At 41.7% G+C, this 26,835-nt stretch overlaps 1 protein-coding gene and 1 long non-coding RNA gene across 2 annotated transcripts in view; one reads left to right on the top strand and one right to left on the bottom strand.

The window, feature by feature from the left end:
• Window positions 1–1,913: 1,913 nt before the first annotated feature.
• Window positions 1,914–12,408, bottom strand: CRTAM (cytotoxic and regulatory T cell molecule). The gene is made up of 5 exons (XM_032167745.2): window positions 11,846–12,408; window positions 9,762–9,845; window positions 6,668–6,814; window positions 6,120–6,206; window positions 1,914–3,302 (listed from the first exon to the last, which is right to left on the bottom strand). Exons 1-5 carry the CDS (start codon window positions 12,111–12,113, stop codon window positions 3,172–3,174), a joined length of 717 nt encoding a protein of 238 aa, XP_032023636.2. The 5' UTR covers window positions 12,114–12,408; the 3' UTR covers window positions 1,914–3,171.
• LOC116477088 (uncharacterized) overlaps window positions 9,135–26,835 on the top strand; it is an 81,650-nt gene continuing 63,949 nt past the window's right edge. Inside the window, exons 1-2 of the long non-coding RNA XR_004250343.2 lie at window positions 9,135–9,601; window positions 10,535–10,623. This is a non-coding gene — a long non-coding RNA (uncharacterized LOC116477088). The remainder of the gene's footprint in view (window positions 9,602–10,534; window positions 10,624–26,835) is intronic.

Genomic DNA, 26,835 nt, shown 5'->3' with positions numbered 1-26,835 from the left:
GGATGGTCTTGGTCTCTCGACCTCGTGATCCACCTGCCTTGGCCTCCCAAAGTGCTGGAATTACAGGCATGAGCCACCACGCCCTGCCCAATCACTACTCTTTTTTAATGCTCAGGTTATCCTATCTGTGGCCACTGACAGTTCCTGGAGGATGTACACAAATTGGTTTCTGGGCCCTTTAACACAGTCCCAGAAGAGTCTTTGATAGCTTCCTTTCTTTCTAGTATAAAATGTTCTAGCCTCGTTGATGTGGTTTGGATATTTGTTCCCTCCAAATCTCATGTCGAAATGTATCTGCAATGCTGGAGGTGGGGCCTGGTGGAAGGTATTTTGATCACAGGGGTAGGTCCCTCAAGAATAGCTTGGTACCATCCCATTGCTAATGGGTGAGTTCTCACTCTGAGTTCACTGAGATCTGGTTGTTTAAAAGTGTGTGGGCCAGGTTGGCAGCTCATGCCTATAATCTCAGCACTTTGGGAGGCCGAGGTGGGCAGATCACTTGAGCCCAGGAGTTTGAGATCAACCTAGGCAAGATGGCATTTGGGGAGAATAATGACATTTTTGTGGCCTTAGTTTGGTTTGCTTCTAACTGAAAATAAGATATAGAGCAGAAAATGTAAGAAAAAATTAACATTTAAAAAAAAATTTTTTTTCAGACAGAGTCTTGCTCTGTCTCCCAGACTGGAGTGCAGTAGTGCAATCTTGGCTTACTGCCACCTCCGCCTCCCAGGTTCAAGCAATTCTCCTGCCTCAGCCTCCCGAGTAGCTGGGATTACAGGCGCCCACCACCACACCCGGCTAATTTTTGTATTTTTGTTAGAGATGGGGTTTCACCATCTTGGCCCGGCTGGTCTCGAACTCCTGACCTCGTGATCCACCCACCTCAGCCTCCCAAAGTGCTCGGATTACAGGTGTGAGCCACTGCGTCTGGCCTAAAAATTAACATATTTCAACATGTCTAGAGTAATTATCAGTTATAACAAATTTGCTCTTGAACAAATTTGTTCAAAGCAATTATAGGAAGGAAGAGGGCTTCTCTCTTGGAAGGTACAACATTGAAAAATAGAACTATATTTCATCCAGGTCAAAACCCCATTACATGCTGGGCACAGTGGCTCATGCCTGTAATCCCAGCACTCTGGGATTGTATTTTTTGTATTTTTTGATAGAAGCAATTCTCCTGACTCAGCCTTCAGAGTAGCTGGGATTACAGGCATGCACCACTACACCCAGCTAATTTTTGTATTTTTAGTAGAAATGGGGTTTCACCATGTTGGCCAGGCTGGTCTCGAACTCCAGACCTCAGGTGATCCACCTGCCTCTGCTTCCTAAAGTGCTGGGATTACAGGCATGAGTCATTGTGCCTGGCCCAATGAAATAAACTTAACATCGCTTCTGTGACAGTCCTGTGAGAGTTGTATAACTTGAATCTAACCACGAGGAAGCAGACAAAGCCAAATTGAGAGACAATCTAGAAAATAACCAGCCTGTAATCTTCAAAAATATCCAGGTCATGAAAGTCAAGCCAAGACTGAAGAATTGTTCCAAATTGAATGAGACTAAAATGAAGTGTGACTCTGAACTGGATCCTTTGGGACCACTGGAGAAACCTGAATGGAGTCTGAGGACTGTTCGTGGAAGCAGAACAGTGCTAATTTCCCACTTTTGATGGTTACATTGTGTTTCTAAAGGAGAGTGTTCTTATTTGTAGGAAGCACACACTCAAGGATTTGGGGGGTGATGGGTATTGTGTCAACTTACTCTCAAATGATTCCAGGGGGAAAAGTGCTTTGTTCTATCTCTACACTTTTCTGTAATGTTGTGATTGTCCAAAACAGTTTTGTCAAGAGAACAAAAAATCAGCATGGTTGGATCTGGCCCCTATCACAAATTACAGACTTACAATGCATGCGTATGTTATTTTGTAATTGGTTTATTCAGATTCCAACAATAAGAAATGCTCCACATAAATGCCAAAGTTTGCTGTATAGCTTAAATAAACTGATCAAAAAAGAAAGGCATGTCCCATGTTACTTTCACATATGAAAACACGAAGTATAACTTGGTACAACCACTAGAAAAACAAATATATATTCTGCTTTTTATTAAAACATTTTAAAAAGCCACCCATTAGGTCAATAATCAGTAAATTAAACCCATCATTTTCTTCTGCACGTGTATTGGTCATGGAATTTCCAGGTAAAAATCTTGTCTGACAGACAAGGTCAGCTCATGTGATTTAGTAATCTAAGAAATTCGAATCTTTGGGCCTACCCTGAGCTCCTCTCTGTGCCTTGGGGCATGGCTTCTGGAGCCTTCTTGCCCATCTGACTCATTTATTGTCATGTATCACTCCTCCCTGACATTGCTTTGTGCTGGTTACATCTTAAAAGTTGTCTTGGAAGTAACTTTTTTTTTTTTTTTTTTTTTTTTGAGACAGAGTCTCCCTTTGTCGCCCAGGCTGGAGTGCAGTGGTGAGATCTTGACTCACTGCAATCTCTGCCTCCCAGGTTCAAGCAATTCTCCACCCTCAGCCTCCCAAGTATCTGAGACTACAGGTGCGCACCACTACGCCTGGCTAATTTTTGCATTTTTAGTAGAGACAGGGTTTCACCATGTTGGCCAGGCTGGTCTCGAACTCCTGACCTCAAGTGATCCGCCTACCTCAGCCTCCTAAAGTGCTAGGATTACAGGCATGAGCCACCACGCCCGGCCAGAAGTAACTTCTTAGGATCAGAGATCTTTAGGTACTTTGTATCCCAAATTTCTTTATTTTGTGACCAGAAGAAATTATGAAAATGAAAAAAAAAATTTTTTAAAGCAGTTCCATTAGAGCAAAGCATCTAAAAAATCCTGTTCCATTTGAGGTAGGATGTTAGCTGGTCACATTGACCCTGATCCCCAAGGCTTCATAGAATCCTCCTGCTCTGAAGTAGTGTCAGGCATAATTATTTTTTTGCTTTTCTTTTCTAAACTACAAGCTTTATGTGCATGGTTTGGTCCTCGTGTTGCTGCCCTAGCTCCGGGGCAGATCATTATCCGAGGACACTGTCTTGCATTGCACTGAGAGGTCATTGTTAATGTCTCAGCAATTAAGTTCCTTCCCCCAGGCTGGTCCACTGAGGTGACACTGCGGCAACCCTGAAATCACATGTTCTATTGCAGAGAGCACTACACAATACTCTCTGGTACTTGGGTGTGCTTTTCTTTTAATTCTGAATGTTGTCCATTTTCCTTCCTCTTTGTTTTTGCTTCTGAGTACAACTTTGTGATGTAGCTCATGCAACGCATAGGGTGGGAAGCTGAAAGAAAAACATGTTGAAGATGAATACTTATTTTAAATAACATTGCACCCATTTACTTGAAACACTTTGATTGGATATCATATTTTTAGGTTTATGTATTGCTTTATAAAAACCTAAAACTTACCGATGCATATAAATGGTCTGAAGGCATTATTATATTCTTTTTTGTTTTTCGTGTTTGTTTTGAGACAGGCTCTCACTCTGTGGCCCAGGCTGAAGTGTAGTGGTGTGACCACGGCCCACTGCAGCCTTAGCCTCCCGAGCTCAAGTGATCCTCTAACCTCAGCCTCTTGAGTAGCTGGAACTACAGTCACACACCACCATGCCCAGCTAATTTTAAAATTATTTTTAGAGTCAGGGTTTCACTATATTGCCTAGGCTGGTCTCAAACATCTGGGCTCAAATGATCCACCCACCTCAGCCTCCCAAAATCCTGGGATTATACGTATGAGCCACTGCACTGGTCTATACTATAATTTTTTAAGAAGTCTTACTATATAAACAATATACTGGTAAGCCCGAAATAAAATATACAGATATTTCTGCTGTAAAATAATCTGTTGCTGAACACATCATATTGCCTTAGCAAAATTGCACACTAAAAATAACAGGGCTTACTGCAAAAATAGGGTCGGGGCAGATCACTCAAAGTCTATGCAACTCTGTACAAAGAGACTAGAGATGGCCCCAGAGAATATCTTTAATATGGGCAAAACAACACAATTAAAATGCTGGATTTGAGGGTGCTAAGGCAAGGAGGGTGAAAGTGAAGGCCTGAGCTCAGGAGAAAGTGAAACCCCCAGCAAACCCCTGAAGATGTACTTTTCTGGGGAGGAAGCCCCTGAGTAGTGCCGGTACTCATTTTAAATTTTCTTAAAGTCGGCTGGGCGCGGTGGCTCATGCCTGTAATCCCAGTCCTTTGGGAGGCCAAGGTGGGTGGATCACTTGAGTCCAGGAGTTCAAGACTAGCCTGGGCAACATGGTGAAACCGCATCTCCACTAAAAATACAAAAATTAACTGGGCGTGGTGGTGTGTGCCTGTAGTCCCAGCTACTAGGGAGGCTGAGGTGGGAGGACTGATTGGGCTCGAAAGGTCAAGGCTGCAGTGACCTATCATGGCACCACGGCACTCCAGCCTGGGCAACAGAGTGAGAGACCCTGTCTCAAAAAAAAAGAAAAAAAATTGTTTTAAAAGTTGAACTGGAAGGGCTTCCATTTTTCCAGCTAACAGACATAATTCTACTCCCACTGTTTTGGTTCTTCTTGCCTAGGAAAAACAGTTCAGGGAGCAACCCAACTCACACATGATATTAACATCATTTTCCTATCTGCCAGGTGAGTATGTGATGACTGGTATTTAGAAACAGGTGTTGCAACACAATTGACTTGGATGTTGTTTACACACATTTTCCCCTCCCACCCCCAGTTTTCACACAGTCAATTCTCTTGTGTTCCTTTCCCAGCTAGTACATCTATTCGTTCTTTTCAGTTCATGCTCTAGTACGTCAAAACCTAAAGAGGCAGAGGTGTTATAAAAGACAAGCCTCCTAAAAAAACTTCAGTAAAACCAATAGAATAGAGCGGCAAAGCTCGCTGTATTTCTTGCAGCTCCTGGCAGGTAGAACAAGTTAGTTTGCATGGAGGAAATAATATGGTTGGAAGGTGGAATATTCTTGCTTTTCTATAGTCCTAGCTTCTGCCTCCAAGATCTTTATCAAGAATACAATCCCCAGCCTCCACTTCCCATACACAATCTCCTTCCCATCCCGATTCTTCATTCTCTTTACATATTTTGTCTGAGGAATTGCAATGAAGTCATCCAAACGACCCGACACATGCCTTCTTGAATTAATTGAGCCTATAGTCATTCATTTAATACAAATTTATCAACTACCCTGTGCTAGAATCTGAGGATACAGAGTAAATCTGATTACTCACCACCTAAAGGAGTATTGTAGTAGCTATATAAAAACACCAAATATTACAATATGGAGGAAGAAGTGCTTCTATGACAGAAGTGTCATAGGATCCTCTGGTGGTCTTGGGGTATCCCTGTGTGTGATGTCAAAGAGTCAAGGATGGCTTCCCAAAAGGAAGCCTTCTGCTACATGAACTTAACTGCTACTATTTATTTTTGCAGATGAGTCTCCTTAAGTTCTACAGGATGATTTAGGAGACTTTCTAGTGCTAAAAAATCAAATTTTGATTTTTCTCCTTCTTTTTAAAGGTGACTACTTAATTGTGATGGTTAATTTTAAGTGTTAAGTTGGGGGGATTAAGAAATACCTCAAATCTGGTAAAGCATTATTTTTGGGTTTGTCTATGAGGTTGTTTCTAGAGGAGATTAGTGTGTGAGTCTGAGTGGAGTAGGTGGGCACCGAGATTTGCCCTTGATGTGGGTGGGCACCATCCAATCTGTTGGGGGCCTGGAAAGAACAAAATCAGAAAGAAGGCAAATGTGTTTATCTGTCTGCTGGAGCTGGAATACACTCCCTCCTCTCCTGGCAGCAGAACTCTAGACTCCTTGGCCCTTGGATTTCAGGACTTACGCCAGCGGTCCCCTGAGTTCTCAGGCCTTCGAACTTGGACTGAGCCAGGCTACCAGCATCCCAGGGTCTCCAGTTTGCAGACCTCCTGTCCAGGGACTTGTCAGCCTCCATAATCTCATGAGCCAATTCCCCTAATAAATCCCCTCTCATATCTATATATATATATAGATATTTTTTTTTCTGTTGTCTCTGTCTCTCTGGAGAACTCTGACTAATACATTAATGAACCTCATTGTTCAGATCTCAGGTCATACCGTTGACTTACATTGGCCATTTTTCTCTTGAGATGATGTTTCTTCATTATTTGACCTTGATCTGTAACTTTCTAGTGTGTGTTCTGAAACTTCGTTTTCTACAAAAAAAGAAAATCAAGTGACTAATTTCTGATGCCATGGACATGTAGAAATGTATATTTGAATAAGAGATAATACCTCTGTTACTGTGCAACAGTAGACTTATCATGCCCCTCCCATAACTCATACCTCATTAATTCAACACATAGTTTTTTGATTCCTGTAGGCACTGTGCTAGGCAGTCCTGGGATTTTTATCCTTCTGTGAATAGAAGTGTCTATCATTTAATGCCAATTTCTGGAGCTATGCTAGTTTCTATTGATTATACACTCTTAGACTATAGTCCCTGGAGATTCACACCCGAGTTTACTAGAAAACAAACAATTGCTTATCTGAGTGACAGCACTTATCAAATAGATTATGTAGTGTCTGACAGAAAGCTTTAATGGACAGAATTTCCCTTTTTTTAGCCATTTGCTCTGGCGTCTTATAGCCTCCGTCAGGTTCCCTGCCTACTGACCTTTCTTCCATATCACATGTGCTTTCCGCAGCTTCATGATGAAGAGCTGGACTATGATGAAGAGTATGAAAATGAGGAAGGACACCAGCGTGAGCAGCAGGATGCCACTTTTCTTCCTTGCCAATCCTAAATACTGAGGATTTGCTTCTATAAGGAAAATGAAAAAGGAGTTTAGATACTTTGGGTTTTTTTTTTTGCCACTGGAGAACATGTAACAATACTTCTACAATGTGATATAAGCAATAGACAGCTCAGATGAAGAGATGAGAAAGAGCTTACCCCTGAAGGTAAAGAGACTTACATTGTTCATTCTCTGAGAACAAGCAAACAGGCATACAACAAACAAGGCAATTATGTATGATGATTTGAAAAGATTTTTTAAGTTACATAGCTATTGGGCTAGTTATTTTTTATTTCTAGAGAAAGCATATGAGAAAATCGACTTAAATTATAGTCAGGAGATTCAAATTAGCTTTAGGAATGATTTTTAGCAAAATATAATTAAGTAGCAAGAGGGATTGTTAAGGAGTTTAAAAAACTATCCAAATAAAATGAAAATTTATTTATCTTGGTTAGGTTAAATGTGGCCCTACAGGAAGGCATTTGGGCTAAATCAGATGAGCTCGTAAAAATCTTTCTAGCCAGGTGCAGTGGCTCATGCCTGTAATCCCAGCACTTTGGGAGGCTGGGATGGGAGGGTTGCTTGAGGCCAGGAGCTTGAGACCAGCCTGAGCAACACAGCGAGATTTTGTCTCTACAGAAATAATAATAATAAAAATTAGCCAGGAGCAGTGGTGCACACCTGTAGTCCTAGCTACTTGGGAGACTGAGGTGGAGGATCAATTGAGTCCAGGAGTTTAAGGTTACAGTGAGCTATGATTGTGAAACTGCCCTCCAACCTGGGAGACAAGTGAGACCTGTCTCTTTAAAAAAAAAAAAAAAGGCTTTCTAAACCTAGAATTCTCATTCTATGGGCTGTAGTTTTGCTAAATGTCCTGGTCACCTCATATCAACCAACGAATAATTAAGGAGTGCCAGCTATGTGTAGAACATTGTGCTTGGACTTACAGAAGGCACAGTTCATATGCTTTGGGGATTAGTTCTCTTTATATATAAACAAATAAAAACAAACAAAAGTAAGATATGTCAAATTCTGGATCCATATGTATTTATATCATAGTGTGTTCAGGGGTTCAGAGGCAAGAATGGTCTCTGAGGGGTGAGTTGGTCAAAAAAGTTTTCAGTGACGATATTGGCCTTGAAGGGGGAGTCAGGAGAGGTGAGAGGGGGTCTCCTCTTCCACCAGGGGCAGTGAGGATAAACAAGGGCAGGGCAATTGAAAAGGGATGATGTTTTCAGAGAAAAATATATATCTCGTAAGGACTTTGTAGATATGAGACTGCAGAAGTAGGTAACAGATGGCACCTAATGAGTTGTTTGGGACTCATGCTCTGTGTTGTAGACTTCAGGAAGCCATAAAGGGTTTTAGAACACAGGTATGCAGAGTGTAAAGAGATATTTTGATGGTAGGGTGCTAAAAGTGAACCAGAGGAGGAGAAACTGAAGTTATAATACTCCATGCAGGAGATGATGAGAGCCTGGATTGGGACAAAATACCTGAAAGAGAAGACTCAAAAGTTCTTGGAAATTGACTGATTTTATATACATGTGTGTGCATATGCATATACATATACACATAGATATATTTGTACGCATACACAGGAGTGATAGGTAACACCAAGGTTTGGGGCCTATGTGATGCTTTGGGGCCTGTGTGATGCTTTGGACAAGCTGATTTTGTGGGAGAAGGTGCTGTTTGGTATTTAGCAATGTTGAGTTTGAGGAAATCGCAGAAAATTCAGCTACAGATATATAGAAAATGGAAAGAAATTGGAACCAATGCTAAGGAGGATGTTCTGGAAATATAGGTGTAGAAATGTTCTGCTGGCCGGGCACAGTGGCTCACATCTGTAATCCCAGCTATTTGGGAGGTGGAGGTAGGAGATCTCTTGAGCCCAGGGGTTCAAGGCTGCAGTGAGCGTGATCGTGCCCCTGCACCCTGGCCTGGGAGATAGAGAGATACCCTGTCTCTAAAAACAAAACAAAACCAGAAAAGAAAAAGAGAGAAATCTTTTGCCTAGTGGTAACAGGAACCATCTTGGGAATGAGTAAACTCTTTAAAAAATAAGGGAAGAACGGCCAGGCGCAGTGGCTTACGGTTAATCCCAGCACTTTGGGAGGCCAAGGCGGGCGGATCACCTGAGGTCGGGAGCTCAAGACCAGACTGACCAACATGGAGAAACCCCGTCTCTACTAAAAATACAAAATTAGCCGGGGTGGTGGCATATGCCTGTAATCCCAGCTATTCGGGAGGCTGAGGCAGGAGAATCGCTTGAACCCGGGAGGAGGAGGTTATAGTGAGCTGAGATTGCGCCACTGCACTCCAGCCTGGGCAACAAAAGCGAAACTCTGTCTCAAAAAAAAAAAAAGAAGAACAAAAGATGGAGAAGTAAAATCAGAAGTACATACACATTTAAGAAGTCAGGGCTGGGCGCAGTGGCTCACGCCTGTAATCCCAGCACTTTGGGAGGCCGAGGTGGGTGGATCACGAGGTCAGGATATTGAGACCACGGTGACACCCCGTCTCTACTAAAAATGCAAAAAAAAATTAGCCGGTCGCGGTGGCGGGCGCATGTAGTCCCAGCTACTCAGGAGGCTGACGCAGGAGAATGACGTCAACCCGGGAGGCGGAGCTTGCAGTGAGCCGAGATCGCGCCACTGTACTCCAGCCTGGGCGACGGAGCGAGACTCTGTCTCAAAAAAAAAAAAAAAAAAAGAAGTCAGAAGAGGAAGATAAGTTAATTGATGGATACAGAGAAGCAGTGGTGAGCAACAAATAACAGAACCAGGAAAAGTATGTCAAGAAGCCAAGAGGTAACTAAATCAAGGAGGGAGGACAAGGGGGTGATTAACCAATCATGTCCAAAAGGGCAGAAAGGTCGAGAAAAGGGAGGACTGACAAAGGCCATTGAATTTATCGATTAACAGGTTAAAATGTCGAGTGTTTATTCTAAATGCAGTGGGTGACACTTACCGGTGGTCAAGGCAGGATCTTGAGTGGTTTGTTCTTTCTCTTCCTTGTCAATCTCCGATGTACTAGAATCTTCCATTACTGAGACTAAAGTGAAAGAAATAAGACATGAGCTATGCATACATTACATACATGTGACTATATACAACTCTAGTTACGTAAGTCTTCCCAGAGCAGCTTGGGAAGCCAAATTTAAAAACAGTACTGAGATCATTTTTGAACTATGGATTTCTTGCAAACGTAATTGCAAATGGCTAGGCTCACTTTGCCTTATTTTTTTAAGGTAAATGTTTGAGCACTTACTCTGTGCCTGGCCTTGAACTGAGCACTTGGTATATATTATTTCTCACCACAGCTCTGAGAAAACGGAGGTATAGAGCAGTTATGTAAAGTACCTAAAGTCCTGTAGCAAATAAGTGGCAAAGCCAATACATAAACTCTGTTTTACCTAACTCTAGAACCCAGCATTTAAACCATTATTTCATACTTCCATCCTGAATCAGGCCTATTAGGGAGAAGGTCTTTAGGATGCTTCAAGATAACAACTGAACACCGAGGAATGGCATTCCAAGCTTTAATTATAGAAAACCTACAGCCTGAAATTTATGTTGAAATATAGCTTCAGTTATTCAAACTTCTGCTTGCCTCCCTATTAGAAGTGGGATGTACTATGATTTTTTTTCTAGATACGATAAATTATAAAAAATAAGAAACTGTGTTTTTTTTTCCCCAGATTTTACTGCTTATGTTTCCAATTCCCTTTTTTCCCCCTGCAGTTTCCTGCTTTTTAGTCCATTGCACAGCGCCACTATGTGGACCCCGAGGGGAATGAAGCCTCCCATTCTGTTGAAAATGGATATTAAAGGTAATAAAATCGTAGAAATGGAAAGCTGAAAGGAATTTTAGAAACCATATATTTAAAGTCTTATACATGAAAAAGCAGAGCAGAAAATTAAGTTGTTCAGTAGCAAGCCATTAAAGATTACTAGATTCTAAACACGTTTACAAATATTGGATTATTAAAACAAGTGATGTGGCTGTTACACTTCATAATATTTTCAGTTTCCATTGTCCTTCAAAAAATTGTATGGTACATGTTGTATTTATCAGTGTTTAGAAATCCCAAACATTTACTTTTAAATATTATTTAGGATACACATTTTTAAAAATGTGACTCATACTCAGAACTATGAACATGATAATGATCTGAAAGCCCTTATTCCAACAAATGAAATTATTATTGACACACTACATGAAATGGAAAGAGAATATGTAGGAATTTATGCCTTTCTGGATGCGGCTAATAGTCTTGCTCAAAGCACCATAACCAATTTCTTTCTTTCTTTCTTTCTTTCTTTCTTTCTTTCTTTCTTTCTTTCTTTCTTTCTTTCTTTCTTTCTTTCGTAATTCATTTTCTGAGAAGCTGCTATTGCTGGATACTATGCTAGGTAAAATACAAAGTTAAATTAGATATACAATCATTGCTCTGGGTTAACCTCTAGTGAGTTCGCTGTCTAAAAACTGGAATTATAATCCAGGCTTTCTAAATTATTCTGCATTTGTAGTTCAATCCCATCATCAAAAATGACCTGAGTTATTGACAATCAAGTAATTGATGTGCCTTCAAAGGTGATTTTGTTGTTCAATGACAACACCAAACCTCTAGCTTCTGCTTCTTTTCTCTTTGTTGATACCAAGTCTGTGTTTTGTGTTTGGTGTGCTTTAGATGGGAAAACAAAGAAACGAGTCTCTCTATAAATGAATTCAACTTTGTCCTTTACTGCAGAGGAAATTCAAATGTCACAATCGTGAATGTGTGTGTGTACATGTGTACATCTCTATCTCAGGCAAACTAGAATTGAACTTGCAAGGCTTTATGTCAGCCTGAAGCCCATACCACTAAGTATTCCGATGCCTGATGTGGTTCTACTCTAGGATGCTATGAAGCTGGAGCCAGTTGGAGGGGGCCTGTATGGTCTTAGTAAAAATTAAAACAAAAAATATTCTTAAAACTTAGAATGAGAAAAATAACCTTCCCAAGGAAGCATGATTTTTTAAAAACAAGTTTTAATGATTTTGACACTTACCAGTACTGGTGGGCTGCTGTGGGTCTTGAGAGGATAGAGAGTTTCTCTCCAGAGCATCTGAAGCTGTCTCTTCATCAGTAACTAGGAAAGGAGAAAAACAAAATTCTGCTACTATAGAGAGCAGTTTTACCCACATTGTGCTCAGTAAAAGAGATTGGAGAATATATTTGGCGGCTACCTGCTTGTAGAGGTTGTGCAGAAACCCCAGAACTGTGTGTTCTGCGGCTCCTGCTCTGGTTTTTGAATCTGTATCCCACTGAGTGCCCATCTGTTCACCTGCCTGGCTTAAAGCACAGCATGCTGGACCTCTGTGTGGTGGCAGTGGGAAGCAAAGAGTATTCACTGTTTCTATGTCCTTCTATCCATCAATCAATCCCTCTGTCTGTTTATCTACCCATCCACCTATCTATCTACCTATTAGATGGCTTTGGAATCAGCCTCAGACTGAGCTGAATTCCAGTGCTATTTACTTGCTCCTGAATGAGTTGGACAAGATACCTGACCTCTCTAACACTTTTTCTTCTCTTATCTGTGAAGTGGAGATACTGACAGCATTTACCTCTTTGAGCGTTTTGTGAGAATTAGTAAGTTCATTTCTATAACATGTTTAGTACGATGCCTAGCTATTTATTAAGCACAATGCTAAATGTTATTGTATAACATTAATCAATGCTTAGGGATGTTTCCAGAGGGTCAGCTTGGTATAGATTTTACCAGTCATTGAACAGACCCACATCCGGGAAGCATGTAATAACTGTGCCTGTCACTTTACAAATACTAATACTGACATATCGGGCGGGCACAGTGGCTCACACCTGTAATCTCAGCACTTTGGAAGGCTGAGGCGGGTGGATCGCCTGAAATCAGGAGCTCAAGACCAGCCTGGTCAACATGGTGAAACCCCATCTCTACTTTAAATACAAAAAACTAGCCGGACGTGGTGGTGTGTGTGTGTTTGTAATCCCAGCTACTTGGGAGGCTAAGGCGAGAGAATTGCTTGAACCTGGGAGGCAGAGGTTGCAGTGAGCCAAGATCGCACCACTGCACTCCAGCCTGGGTGACAGAGCAGGGAGACCCTCTCAAAAAGAAAAAAAAAAAAATATATATATATGTATATGTATGTGTGTGTGTGTGTGTGTGTGTATATATATATACTGACACGTCACAGGTGGTTCACGTTTTTATAAAATTTGTGAGTGCTTCTTGCTGTTTATTTAATCAAATAATTTTCCATGGTTTGGAAACGTATCTGGTTAATCAAAAATTCAAAATGTATGAAAAATATAAAAATACCTGAATTGTGTGTAAGGGCTCTGAGGAAAGAAAGAATTACTAAGGAAACATTATAGAGATAGTAGTATAGACTATACGGCTAAAATAAACTTTGACCACACAGATGCCAGAGAAAATTGAAGAGGAGAGCTGCTGGCAATGAAAAGAGGGAAAAGCTGGAATGCTAGTCAAATAGAAGTACTGGGAATACATTTTAAGAAGAATATGGGGCCGGGCACAATGGTTCATGCCTGTAATCCCAGTTCTGTAGGGGGCCGAGGCAGGCAGATTGCTTAAGCCCAGGAGTTTGAGACAAGCCTGGGCAACATGGCAAGACCCCATCTCTACAAAAAATTAGCTGGGCATGGTGGTGCACTCCTATAGTTCCAACTACTCAGGAGGCCAAGGTAGGAGGATCATCTGAGCCCAGAGAGGTTGAGGCTGCAGTGAGCTGTGATCATACCATTGCACTCCAGCCTGGGTGACAGAGTGAGACCCTGTCTCAAAATTTTAAAAAAGAAGAAGAACATCACTGGGGACAAATAGAATAAAATTTATCAATAGTGATTTAAATCTTCTAACATAGTATATACTATGTGAATTCAGAAAATTATGTTTATGTACAAAACAAGTTTTATCTATATATATTTAAAACTAGATTCTGTATTTATTTTGATTTATCTTGTTAATTAACAAGCTAGCAAACTATTGCATTTAGACTGAATGTTGTTTTGATTAGGTGGATACTGGCACATGATGATCTACCTCCCTAGTTGGTCAGAATATTGTAGACCTCTGCTATCCAATATGGTATGCACTAGCTCCAATGACTATTTAAATTAAAATTAATTAAAATGAAAATAATTAAAAATTTAGGCCAGGCGCAGTGGCTCACACCTGTAACCCTAGCACTTTGGGAGGCGAAGGCGGGCAGATCACCTGAGGCCAGGAGTTCAAGACCAGCCTGGCCAACATGGTGAAACCTGACTCTACTAAAAACACAAAAACTAGCTGGGCATGGTGGTGGGCACCTATAATCCCAGCTACTCAGGAGACTGAGGCGGGAGTATTGCTCGAACCTGGGAGGCAGAGGTTGCAGTGAGCTGAGATAGCACCATTGCACTCCAGTCTGAGCGACAAGAGCAAGACTCCATCTCAAAAAATAAAATAGCTCCTCAGTTGCAATAGTCACACTTAAAGTTCAAATTTTGGACAACTTGTATCCACCACTGTGAGCTTGACAACCTCCAAACGCTTAAGGACTTCTGATGAGATCAGTGATGATATTAATCCATGTGATTTTGATGCTGAAATATGTCAACATTGGAAAGTTCTGTAGAACTTAGTGAATCAGTATTTTCCAAATTACTAAAACATAATGTTAGCAAAATCATGCCTGGGTAAAAGTTCTATTCAAAGTGCAAGAGAGTTCAGTGGGTTTTAATATAACAGTATGAAAAGTTCATTGACATGGGCCCAGAGTCCATATAGCAACTAATCTTTAAGAAACTACTACTTGTTGAGTTTTGGTGTAACATCAAAGAAGAATATCCACAATTATCTGAACCGGCTATTAAAATACTCTACCCTTTTCCAATTATATATTTGTGTGAGATTGAATTTTATATATATTTATTTAAAGCAAAATAACATTTTGGAAGAGATTGAATGCAAAAGTTACAAGAACCTAATTGTTTTCCGTTAAGCCAGACATTAAAGAGATTTTCAAAATGTAAAAAAATGACATTTTTCACACTAATCTTTTCAGTGCTACATAATATACTCTTTTTTTCATTAAAATATGTCATTTCTGGGCCGGGTGCAGTGGCTCACGCCTGTAATCCCAGCACTTTGGGAGGCCGAGGCAGGTGGATCACCTGAGGTCAGGAGTTCAATATCAGCCTGCCCAACATGGCAAAACCCCATCTCTACTAAAAATACAAAAAAATTAGCCAGGTGTGGTAGCAAGAGCCTGTAATGCCAGCTACTCAGGAGGCTGAGGCAGGAGAATCACTGGAGCCCAGGAGGCGGAAGTTGCAGTGAGCTGAGATCGGGCCACTGCACTCATCTCAAAAAATAAGGGCACTCCATCTCAAAAAATAAAATAAAACAAATATGCCACTTCTGTTAACATGTAGTAGATTTATTATTTTAAAATAAATTTACAGATACTTTTTTTTAATTTCTCAGTTTTAATTTCTAATAGGTAAATATTGACAGATATCACCTACATAAGTAAAAGTTCTTTGGGGTTCTCAATTATTTTTAAGAGTGTAGAGAGGTCCTGAAATCAAAAGTTTGAGAACTGCTCTTCAAATATTTAAAAAATCCTATCCCCAGGTAAGTAATAGAAAACCAAGGTTCCTCATTTTAAATACTAAAAAGATGAAATAAACCAGGTGCAGTAGCTCATGCCTCTAATCCCAGTGCTTTGGGTGGCTGAGGAGGGAGGATCACTTAAGCCTAGGAATTCAGACCAGCCTGGGCACCATAATGAGATTCTGTCTCTATAAAAAATTTTAAAATTAACCAGGTGTGGTGTGTGCACCTGTAGTCCCAGCTACTCAGGAGACTGAGGCGGGAGAATCACTTAAGTCTGGGAGGTAGAGGCTGCAGTGAGCTATGATTGCACTACGGTACTCCAGCCTGGGCTACAGAAGGAGACCTTGCCTCAACAACAACAACAAAAAGAGCCAGGTGTGGTGGTTCATGCTTGTAATCCCAACACTTTGGGAGGCAGGCAGAGGTTGGGGGATTGCTTGAGCTCAGGAATTCAAGACCAGGCTGAGTAACATGGCAAAACCCCATACCTACAAAATATATGAAAATTAGCAGGGCGTGGCGGCCCATGCCTGTGCTCCCGGCCACTCCGGAGGCTGAGGCAGGAGGATCAACTTGAGCCTGGGAGGCAGAGGTTACAGCGAGCCAAGATTGTGTCACTGCCTTCCAGCCTGGGCAACAGAGTGAGACCGTCTCAAGAAAAGAAATAAATAAATGATCATTCTGAAATCTGGGTGAGGTGGCTCATGCCTGTAATCCCAGCACTTTGGGAGGCCATAGAGGGAGAATTGCTTCAGACCAGGAGTTTTGAGACCAGCCGGAGCAACATAGGGAGACCTTGTCTCAACAAAAATTTAAAAATTAGCCAGATGTAGTGGTGCATGTCTGTAGTACTAGCAACTTGGGGGGCTGAGGTGGGAGGACTGATTGTGAACCTGGAAGGTTGAGGCTGCAGTGAGCCATGATCACACCACTGCACTCCAGCTTTGGTGAAAGAGTGAGACCCTGTCTCAAAAAACAAAACAAACAAAAAAACAAAGATAGCCTATTCAAAAATCTATTCCTGTTGCTCTACTCTCTTTCTCAAAGCATCACACTGTGGCTTTTTCAGAGGAAGGTACTTCTGTCCTCAGGACCACCCTAGTCCTGGTGCTGGCATGACCCTCACTTTCCCCAGGTCCTTCCATGCAGAGCATAGGAATGAAAGGGGTCAGAACCCTTATGTGTAAATGTATTTTAAGGCATCCTTAGCTAGTAATTTTTTTTTACCTAATTGGGTGAACAAAATGTTTGTAACATCTATATGTCAATATAGTAGCAGCTAGCCAAATGGAAAAAACAATGAACTAATGGAAGCTATCAACAGCTGATGCTGACATTTCTCTTTGAATACTATTTGGAGATCTGGCAATGAGTACAGCAAATAGATAGATCACAAAAATTAAGTCTTACCTATTATTATTATTAGACAGAGTCTCTGTTGCCCAGGCTGGAGTGCAGTGGCGTGATCTCAGCTTACTGTAAACTATGCCTCCTGGGTTCAAGCGATTCTTGTGCCTCAGCCTCCCGAGTAGCTGGGATTACAGGCGCCCACAATCATGCCCGGCTAATTTTTTTATTTTTAGTAGAGATGGTGTTTCGCCATGTTGGCCAGATGGGTCTCGAACTCCTGACCTCAGGTGATCCACCTGCCTCGGCCTCCCAAAGTGCTGGGATTACAGGCGTGAGCCATCATGCCTGGCCTTAGCCTATTATTAAAAACATCTTTAGCTATAATTTTGAGTCATGTAGAGCTATAGCCATAAAGGAGGAGAACTGCCATTTCCCCCTTCATAGTAATGGTTGTAAATGCCTTGAACAATTGCTGAAAATTAAGAATGCATTTTTTTTCAACATTGTTGGTTCTCCTATTGAAGAACCTGAATGTCTTTAGGAAGCTTTTAGATACAGCCTCATCCCCCACATGCCCCGTGCTTCGGTTCTACTGCTGGAGGTGGAGGCGTGGGGTGGGGATGACTCACAGAGGGGCGGGGGTGGTTGTGTAAGGTTACTGTACAGCTTGGTCTGTGGGTCCATGAGTCTTACAGTGCAGCTTCTGCAATGATACTTTTGGTTTGGTGAGAAAGTGACCCATGGAAAGTTTGTGGTAGTCAGAGGGGGCCTGTTAACCGCAGCCACAGCCCCCATGGGGCATCATGGCAGCTTTCCCACAGTGAGGTTCTCCTAAGCAAGCTTGCGTTTCAGCATCAGCGATTTCATCTGATAAAAGAGCTCTTTCAATAAATGCATTGTCATCCAACAGTTTCCTCTTTCACTGATGTAATTCCTTATACTTCAGGATTTGATTACACAGAGAAGTACCTTGTAAAACAGTGAAACTCAGAGTCCTACTAATTGCAGACTTCTTATAGGACTCATGAATCTTAAAGGATACCTCTTGGCTCAAAGAGTTGTGTACAGTTTTAAAATTATTTCTTGGACTTTTGGGGAAAGAATCATAGAATAGAGGTTCTGAGAATGGAGGCAACTCCTCTTCACATTTAATATTGGGTGTTTATAATGGTGTTCAACTCAGAATATTAACACGGTTAAACTAAAATCTTCAAAGCAATTATAACAATAAAATAAATCTACAGGAATTATGTCTTCATGTAACTGTGTGTTTCATATTCACATAAAAAGATATTGACAATTTAGGTTTATTTCAGCCAATATTATCTCCTTCTGAGTCAAGTACAAAGATGTAGTATGGTTCATATGATTGCTCCAAAAACACAATGGCAATAACACTATTTAAAGTCATTATCAAAAAGCAAGCATGACATTATTTGCATAGGGTGCTGTGCTAGGCTTTCTGCTCAACTGGTGTTCTTTTGAACATTGGAATAGTTGAAATTCCGTCGATCACCTGGAGAAATTTCAATCAGTAGAGGAATTTGCTATTAGGAAAGCTTTGTTGGCAGTAATCGTACTCTGAAGGACTTTGCCCACTTCATTTAATTTTGTTTGATAGTGTAATATTAAAGTAAATCAAAAATTATTAAAGAGAATCATTAGTTCTTCTTACCCAAATCTTCAAACCGGAAGGGTGCTACTAGTTTTCTCCCTTGCAGGCCTCTGTGTCGGATAATGCAGTCCACCGTTGAATTTTTGCCGTAAGTGTGGATTATGAGAGTGCTGGTAGTATTACATTTCTTCCCATCAGTTTCAAATTCATGCTGGGTTCCACCTATGTAGCAATTTAAAGAGGTTATGGCTATTTAATGCTATTGGATGAGGTTGGTTCTATTAGAGGCCTTGACTTCATGGCAAACATTAGATTTCTAACCTCATTCTAGCCTCAGCCAGTTCCCTTGTATAGGCTTGGTTCTGGTCACAAAGGCAAACAGATGAATGAGAGTAGATAATGGTTTTCTACAAACTTTTCACTACTGGAAAAAAAAATTCAAAGCTTAAGAAGGACAGCTTGATGTTTTTATGAAACACAAAGATCCAAGACCTTATTCTGGTTATATGAATAAGGCGAATTAAAGGGAAGTCTTATAATGAAGTTGAGTTGGCACTGCACTGGGAATCAGATTGGGGTTTAGATCTTTTCTCTCTAGAACTCCATTTGGCCCTCAGTGTTCTCCACTGTAAAGGGTCCTTTGCAACTCTAAGAATGTTGATTACAGGCTGGGCACAGTGGCTCATGCCTGTAATTCCAGCATCTTGGGAGACCGAGGCGGGTGGAACACCTGAGGTCAGGGGTTCGAGACCAGCCTGGCCAACATGGTGAAACCCCGTCTCTACTAAAAATACAAAAATTAGCTGGGTGTTGTGGCATGCACCTGTAATCCCAGCTACTCCAGAAGCTGAGGTAGGAGAATCGTTTCAACCCAGGAGGCAGAGGTTGCAGTGAGCCGAGATCACGCCACTGCACTCCAGCCTGGGAGACAGAGTGAGACTCCATCTCAAAAAAAAAAAAAAAAAGATTGTTGATTACATAGATATCAAAGGTAATGTCTGTTGAAATGTCAGCAAACTATAAACAGTACCCAGGCATCGTAATTAATTAGTTATTCTGTTTCAAAGGCTCAACCTTTAGATGCTTTGTTACAAGAATATTTTTAATCTGTCCTTGTGGGTATGACACAATATAGTACTATACAATATAGGGAAGATCATATCTGTTCCAATTATATGTATTATGTTAAATGTATTTTCGATTTTATATGTGGGAAAAAGTTTATGCTCAGAGATATTATACTTCTTTCTTTTTTTTTTTTTTCTTTGATGGAATTTTGCTCTTGTTGCCCAGGCTGGAGTGCAATGGTGTGATTTTTGGCTCACCCCACAACTTCCGTCTCCTGGGTTCAAGCAATTCTCCTGCCTCAGCCTCCTGAGTACAGGCATGTGCCACCACACCCGGCTAATTTTGTATTTTTAGTAGAGACGAGGTTTCTCCATGTTGGTCACGCTGGTCTCGATCTCCTGACCTCAGAGGATCCGCCCACCTCGGCCTCCCAAAGTGCTGGGAGTACAGGCGTGAGCCATTGCGCGCTGCCTGAGATATACTTCTATATTATACTTATTTTAGAAAATTTTGTGAAATTTTAAGAAGTCATTATAGTTCACTTTAGATTTTTACCTGTTTTAAACAAAAGCATTTTCATTATCTGTGATTAGCCTTTCAAGATTAAGGCATAATATTGATTGTTTGTAAGAATAACTTGTCTGGAAAAGAACTAATGAAATATTAAATGATGTCTTCTGGCATCTTCTGCCACTAGAGGGTGCCAAAACATTTAAAAATCCTCTGGAAATTTGAGTAGGAAGGAAGACAAAGAAGAGAACCATTTCTCCCCTTACCAGAGACTTCCACGCCATTCCCAAATAGCCAGGTTATCTGTGGAGGGGGCTTGCTTCTCATGGTGGAGCACATGAGTACAACATGTTCTTCTCCATTTTGCTTTCTGATAACTGAAGCTTCCAGGATTGGCTTGAAAGGAGTTGCTAGAACAAAGTGGATTTTTCTGTGTTTAATTAGATATGAGTCTGCATATCTCAACAGAGCACAGAGCCTAATAATCTGTAGGTGATTGTTGTAGGGTATACTCTAATTAATGGGCTTTTTTTTTTTTTTTTTAGACTTAGTCTCCCTCTGTCGCCCAGGCTGGGGGGCAGTGGCACCATCTCGGCTCACTGCAACCCCCACCTCCCAGGTTCATGCAATTCTCCTGCCTCAGCCTCCTGAGTAGCTGGGATTACAGGCGCCTACCACCACACCCAGCTAATTATTGTATTTTTAGTAGAGACGGGATTTCTCTGTGGCCAAGCTGGTCTTGAACTCCAGACCTCAATTGATCTGCCCACCTCCACCTCCCAAAGTGCTGGGATTACAAGTGTGAGCCACCGTGCCCGGCCCATATTTTTTAACTTAATCTCTTCCAGAATACAGTCATGTTAAAGGGCTTTTATGTGCTTGCAAAGCTACTTTGGCTGAAGCCAGAATGTGTATTACTCAGTGTGTTGTTAGTCTCTGAAAATTCCCAAACAAGCAATGTAGCCTACAATTCTTAAAATGTGATATATGAGGCCAGGCGAGGTGGCTCATGCCTGTAATCCCAGCACTTTGGGAGGCCAAGGCAGGCGGATCATGAGGTCAGGAGATCGAGACCATCCTGGCCAACCAACATGGTGAAACCCCATCTCTACTAAAAATACAAAAATTAGCTGGGCATAGTGGTGCACGCCTGTAGTCCCAGCTACTCGGGAGGCTGAGGCAGGAGAATCGCTTGAACCCGGGATGGGGAGTTTGCGTGCAGTGAGCTGAGATTGCGCCACTGTACTCCAGCCCGGGCAACAGAGCAAGACTCCGTCAAAAAAAAAAAAAAAAAAAGAAGAAGAAAGGTGCATTTATCTTATGAAGGGCACGTTCGTCCTTTTTCTTTATACTTCTGTCTTGGAAATACTTTTTAGTTAGGCTTGCTTCTTCCTCTTTCCCATTCTACTTCCACTTCAGTCCAGAACTGAACTCTTCCCCATTTACTTAACCCACCCATCTGCCATCAAGACCTTGTAAAGGCACTTCTTAGCTCCAAATATACATTAAATGTGTTACTTGTTGGCAATACGAAGATGAAAAAGGTATGATTCAAGGAGCTAATAGTCTGGTGGTGGCTTCAGCCCCTAAACTGTTAATGAAAAGATTATGTGTTGAGAGCAATGACAGAGTATACATGGGGTGCTATGAGAGCCCAGAAGGGCACACAAGCAGCGGAGCCAGGATGCGTGCTCCCTTACAAGAAGACAACGCTGAGCTGAGTCACAATGGTTCTCAAACCCCCCAACTCCCGAGAGCCACTCCTTCTCAGCTACTTTCCCATCATGCCTTTACCGTATGGCAGGCACCACACTGCAGTAATTCAACAAGAGAAGTCTAAGACATTCATTTGTGTGATATGTGAGATGATGTTACTTAGAGATCAATAAAAAGCAATGTTTTTAATCGATCTGTTCTGCCACAAAAAACAAAACAAGTAAGGATAGACATACTGGACACAGTTGACCATCTGTAGAACTGAGTAAGTCCTAGGCAATTGGGAGGCTGTCACTTCCTATCTGCACCTCCCAATCCCGCCCTCCTACAGAAAAGAGGATTTGTTTGGCAGAGAGGATTTGAGTAGATCAAGCAGTGCAGCTACATCTGAATTCATTCTATCTTAGGATTTGCTGTCATGAGGTTCCACTTCATTTGCATACATGTTTTGCTTCCTGAGCTGGTGCGCAAACTCCTTATGGGCAGAGATTGTGCCTAATTCATCTCTGATTCCCTAGAACCTCACATGGTGCCTGGCACATAGTCGCAGCTCATCAAATATTAATTTTTCTTTTCTTTTAGTTCCCTGGAGAGAAAATGTAGTTGCTGTCAAAGACAAATTTCACAAGTTCACAGTTCAATGTAGGGCTTGCTTCTCAAAATGCTCTCCTCTGTTTCCTTTCAATGAAAGATGGCAGAAGTGTCCCAGGCAATGCCTTGCTCTAGGCAACATTTTTAAACTAAAAGGTTCAGTTTAAAAACGACATATCGTATTCCTATCCATATTGCTCCCCTACTGGGTTTACTTGCAGGTACCTACCTAGCACAATCACTTTCACTTCCTTTGTGCTCACAGAGTCGCTGTAACGTAAGCACTTGTACACGCCTTCATCTTGCAGGGTTACGTTAGGCACACTGATGGAGAGCTGATTGGCCGAGTGATGAAGAAGCTGGTATTTGGAATTTTTAAAAGCTGTACAAGAGGGAAATAGAGCTGTTATGAGGAAAGGTGTCCGATGAATCCTTGGCCTCTACCCACTAGATGCCAGAAGCACTGCCCCGCTTTCTACATTTGGCACAATCAAAACTATCTCCAGACATTGTCCTATGTCCACTGGAAGGCAAGATCATTCCAGGTGGGGAACCACTGAGCTAGATCAAGCCATTCTGCTGCAGAAATCTGAGAGTGTCCCTCTTATCCCAGTTTACCAAAACCAGAAACAAAAAAGCATTATGTAACAGAATTATCTCTATTTAAAATTTTTTTCTCTCAGAACTTTTAACAATTAGTATTTACTTCTAGTTGATTTAGCTTGAAATAATATATTTCTTTATGTTAACACCTCAGTATCTAATAATGCTTTCAAAGCATAACTTTTTTTTTTTTTTTTTTTTTTTAAGAGACAGAGTCTTGCTCTGTTGCCCAGGCTGGAGTGCAGTGGCACTATCTCGGCTCACTTCAACTGTCATCGCCCGGATTCAATGATTCTCCTGCCTCAGCCTCCCCCAGTAGCTGGGATTACAGGAGTGCTCCACCATGCCCAGCTAAATTTTTTGTATTTTTAATAGAGACAGGGTTTCATAATGTTGGCCAGGCTGGTCTTGAACTCCTGACCTCAAAATGATCTGCCCACCTCAGTCTCCCAAGGTGCTGGGATTACAGGCATGACTCACCATGCCCAGCCAGCATGATATGTTTTAAGAGACTCTGCTTTGTAAATAAGACTGAAATGTGTTTTAGACTTTTCCAAGTATTTGGCAGTTAGCAATATTAAATGGAGACATAAAATGATCTAGGGTTTAGTAAAACCCTGCCTAACGTCAAAGAGATGAACCCAAGAGATTCTTAAGAGTCTTTTTCCATCTCAGACATCTTGTACTTTCTTCATGTGTGTTTGTGAAAAGAGAAATGACTGCCCTTGTTTCCAAATTAATACATCCTGTCTATTTCTATTGCTTAAAAATCGTGATTTTATGTTAAGACCAACAGGAGAAGAAGAGCTATCTGGAAAGGAGCTTTGTAATGTGCCTTTGGATTGCTCAGATGGAAAACAAAGCAGCTGGCTTCCTATGTGGGGTGGTGGTGGCTGCATGAGGACCGGGCTCCCAGTCAGTTGGCTGCCTGTCATTGTGCTGTGGTTGTGTGATAGTTACTGAGAGTGAAAAAGTGGTGTGAGTGTGGGGTGGGGACATGGAAATGTGCTTTGCAATTTGAACCCCCTTTAGCAACCATTCTGGTGGGGTTTCCATTTCACAGTTCCTGCCCCCAGCAAGCCACTGCATGTAAAATAACAGGCTTTGGAGGCGTGATTCACGTGTAACAGTAGGTGGGCTGAGCCCACCCTTTGGGTGACTCATGCAGGCTTTCTGTCCCACCAACCTGTCCGGCTGGAAAATCCCTCAGGTTGGGGTCTGGTGGCATTTTTCTTTCTGTCACTTACCAGGATACTCATTTAAAAAAATGGTGAACCCTGAGGGGGTCAGCCACTGAAGGGAGGTCTTCCTCAGAGAAGTGACACACTTTAGAGTGAGCGTCTGGCCTTCCTCCACAGTGATGGTTTCTGTGTGGTTAGTCAGAGAGGCCTCTGTGGAGGAAGAGAAATGAGGATGATCAGGCCGGGGGGCCCACACTGTGTCAGGGATTTTGTCTCATTCATTCATTCAATCACGTATTATCTCTTTCTTCTAGAAACCAAAAAATAAGCAAATACAAACAAAATGGGAGGGAAGAGGCAAGAACTGAGAGTAGGAGCAGTAATGATGTCTCTTGAAGAAGGGGACCCTGGAACCAGGTCTGAAGGAAGGGGCAAGATTTTGACAGAAGACAGAGAAGGTCAAACTACAGTTCAACAGGTGTTGGGCACTTGCTCTGCCATGTGCCAGGAACTGTGCCAGGCCGTTACCTGTATTGAATTTAATTTTTTTTTTTTTTTTTTTGAGGCAAAGTCTCACTCTGTTGCCCAGGCTGGAGTCCAGTGGCACAATCTCGGCTCACTACATCCTCTGCCTCCTGGGTTCAAGTGATTCTCGTGCCTCAGCCTCCTGATTAGCTGGGATTACAGGCACGTGCCACCACGCCTGGCTAGTTTTTGTGTTTTTAATAGAGACGTGGTTTTACCATGTTAGCCAGGCTGGTCTTCAACTCCTGACCTCAAGTGATCTGCCCACCTCAGCCTCCCAAAGTGCTGGGATTACAGGTGTGAGCCACTGCACCCGACCGGAATTTAATTTTCAAACTAACCCTAGAAAGGAAGAATTGTGCTCACTTTACAGACGAGGGAATAGAGGCTCAAGATCACAGGGGTCATGGAGCTGGGATCTGTACCCAGGGCTATGGATGGCAAAGGCCGTGCTTATGTAACTACGTCAGCCTATCTAAGCCACAAGGCCCCAGAAAATGCAACCTTTCTGGCCTCAGCTTATACCTTCAAGTTGTGTGTCTAGGATTCTAAGAAAGAATGTTATAATCGTGGTGCTCTGGTGAACTGCGGAGTTGCCCTTAAGGGCAAGTAGCTAAGCCTCACCTTTCCAAGAGTTTCTACACCAGAGGGAGGATGTTCTAAGATTTCATTCAGTTCAGTATTCCACAGCCGAGCTGTCTCCAGACAAACACAAGTCTAATTTCTCCGAATCACAACCGCCAGAGAATGATGAACAATTGGTTCTAAGTAGCTGCAATTTATCTCCCCAAAAAAAGAAATGGATGGAAAAATAAACTGACATTCCTGCTGATTTGGCATGCTTATTGCCATTCATTATTCCTTCATATTATAAACTAAATTATTTTTCCTGAGGAAAAGGCAATTCTTATCAATGAAGGTATAAAACACTTTTATAAACAGAAGAATACCATGGGGTTGTAAATTACGAATAGCAAATGTAACGAGTTTTACTGCATCATCTTAAACCTTAACAAAAACAACAGAAAAGAAGCCAGGAGGGTTTATTTTCATGTGATAAATTTCAAGTATTAGGAAAAGTGCTTTGGAGAGCTCTGGGAATTCATTGGTGTCTACTTTTTTGTTTGTTCCATTCCTAGGTCATTAATTTGAATCTAGCCTCTAGCAGAAATAACCCAGAATTATTGTATTGTATTCATGTAAGCTTTCACGGGAAACTGTTTGCTGGAGTTCTAATGGAAAAACACCCATATCATCCACCAATACCATAATGAACAACAAGGAGGTAATAAAAAGAGATCTGTGCTTTCCAAAAAAAGCACTGGGGCATAAGGCCAGAATTCTGCTTGGGTTTGGCCATTTGGAAATATTCTCCTCTGTGACATCAACCCATAATTGAGTAATAAGGACGATATTAATAGAGAATGACAATAGAATTTCTTCTAAGGGATTTTTGCTGATAATAAAGATTAAGAAGCCACTGAGTCCCTATTTTGTGTCTTCATGACATCCATATTAAGAAGGTAGGAAAGCCAGTGGTCCTCCACCTTGGCAGTACATTAGACTCACTCAGGGAGTTTGTGTCCTGGCCTCATTCACTACTAATTGACTCGGAATTCTTGGTGGGGCCCACACATCAGTTCTCCTGACCCCCGGCCTGAGTGTTCAGAGCATCCTGTTCCCAAAGGCCATAGTTGCAGTGTAATGAATAAAATTCCAGAGCCCTGTGGCTGCTCCTCAGATACTTGGGACCAACTCTCTGCTGCTGCAAAAACCACATGGAGCAGGAAGATGAGTATCAATCTCACTTTCAAAGACTTCCAGAAGACATTCTACCATACCACTGTGTGCAAGCCCTTATGCCCTTAGTTGGATGGGTCTTCTGAAGATAAATGTCTTTTCCATAGCATATGGTCAAATAATTAAAGAAGCTATGCTCTAGTTTCATTATCATTTCTTCATTGCTTGCCAACAGCCACATGTGAATATACTGTAGTTTGTCAATGTTTCTCCAAAAATACGCCTCTTTGCATGGGACAGGGGACTCATGTGTCATCAGAGCTGGCGAGAGCATAGGGGGACATTCACTTGCATCACCACCCACCCTCTGGACTTCCTTGTTCTATTAAGCCCAGGGTTTCACTCTTGAGCTGTAACATCTCACTAGGCTCCTGTTGAGGCAGTCACCCAAAACACCCAGATCTCCTTCAGAGAATTTGTGTCACATCACGTCTCCC

This window comes from Hylobates moloch, unplaced genomic scaffold (assembly GCF_009828535.3).
Source record: "Hylobates moloch isolate HMO894 unplaced genomic scaffold, HMol_V3 SCAFFOLD_11, whole genome shotgun sequence".
NCBI classification, from domain to species: domain Eukaryota; kingdom Metazoa; phylum Chordata; class Mammalia; order Primates; family Hylobatidae; genus Hylobates; species Hylobates moloch.
Note: the sequence above shows the minus strand (reverse complement) of the source record. Positions and strands in the feature narration are given on the sequence as shown.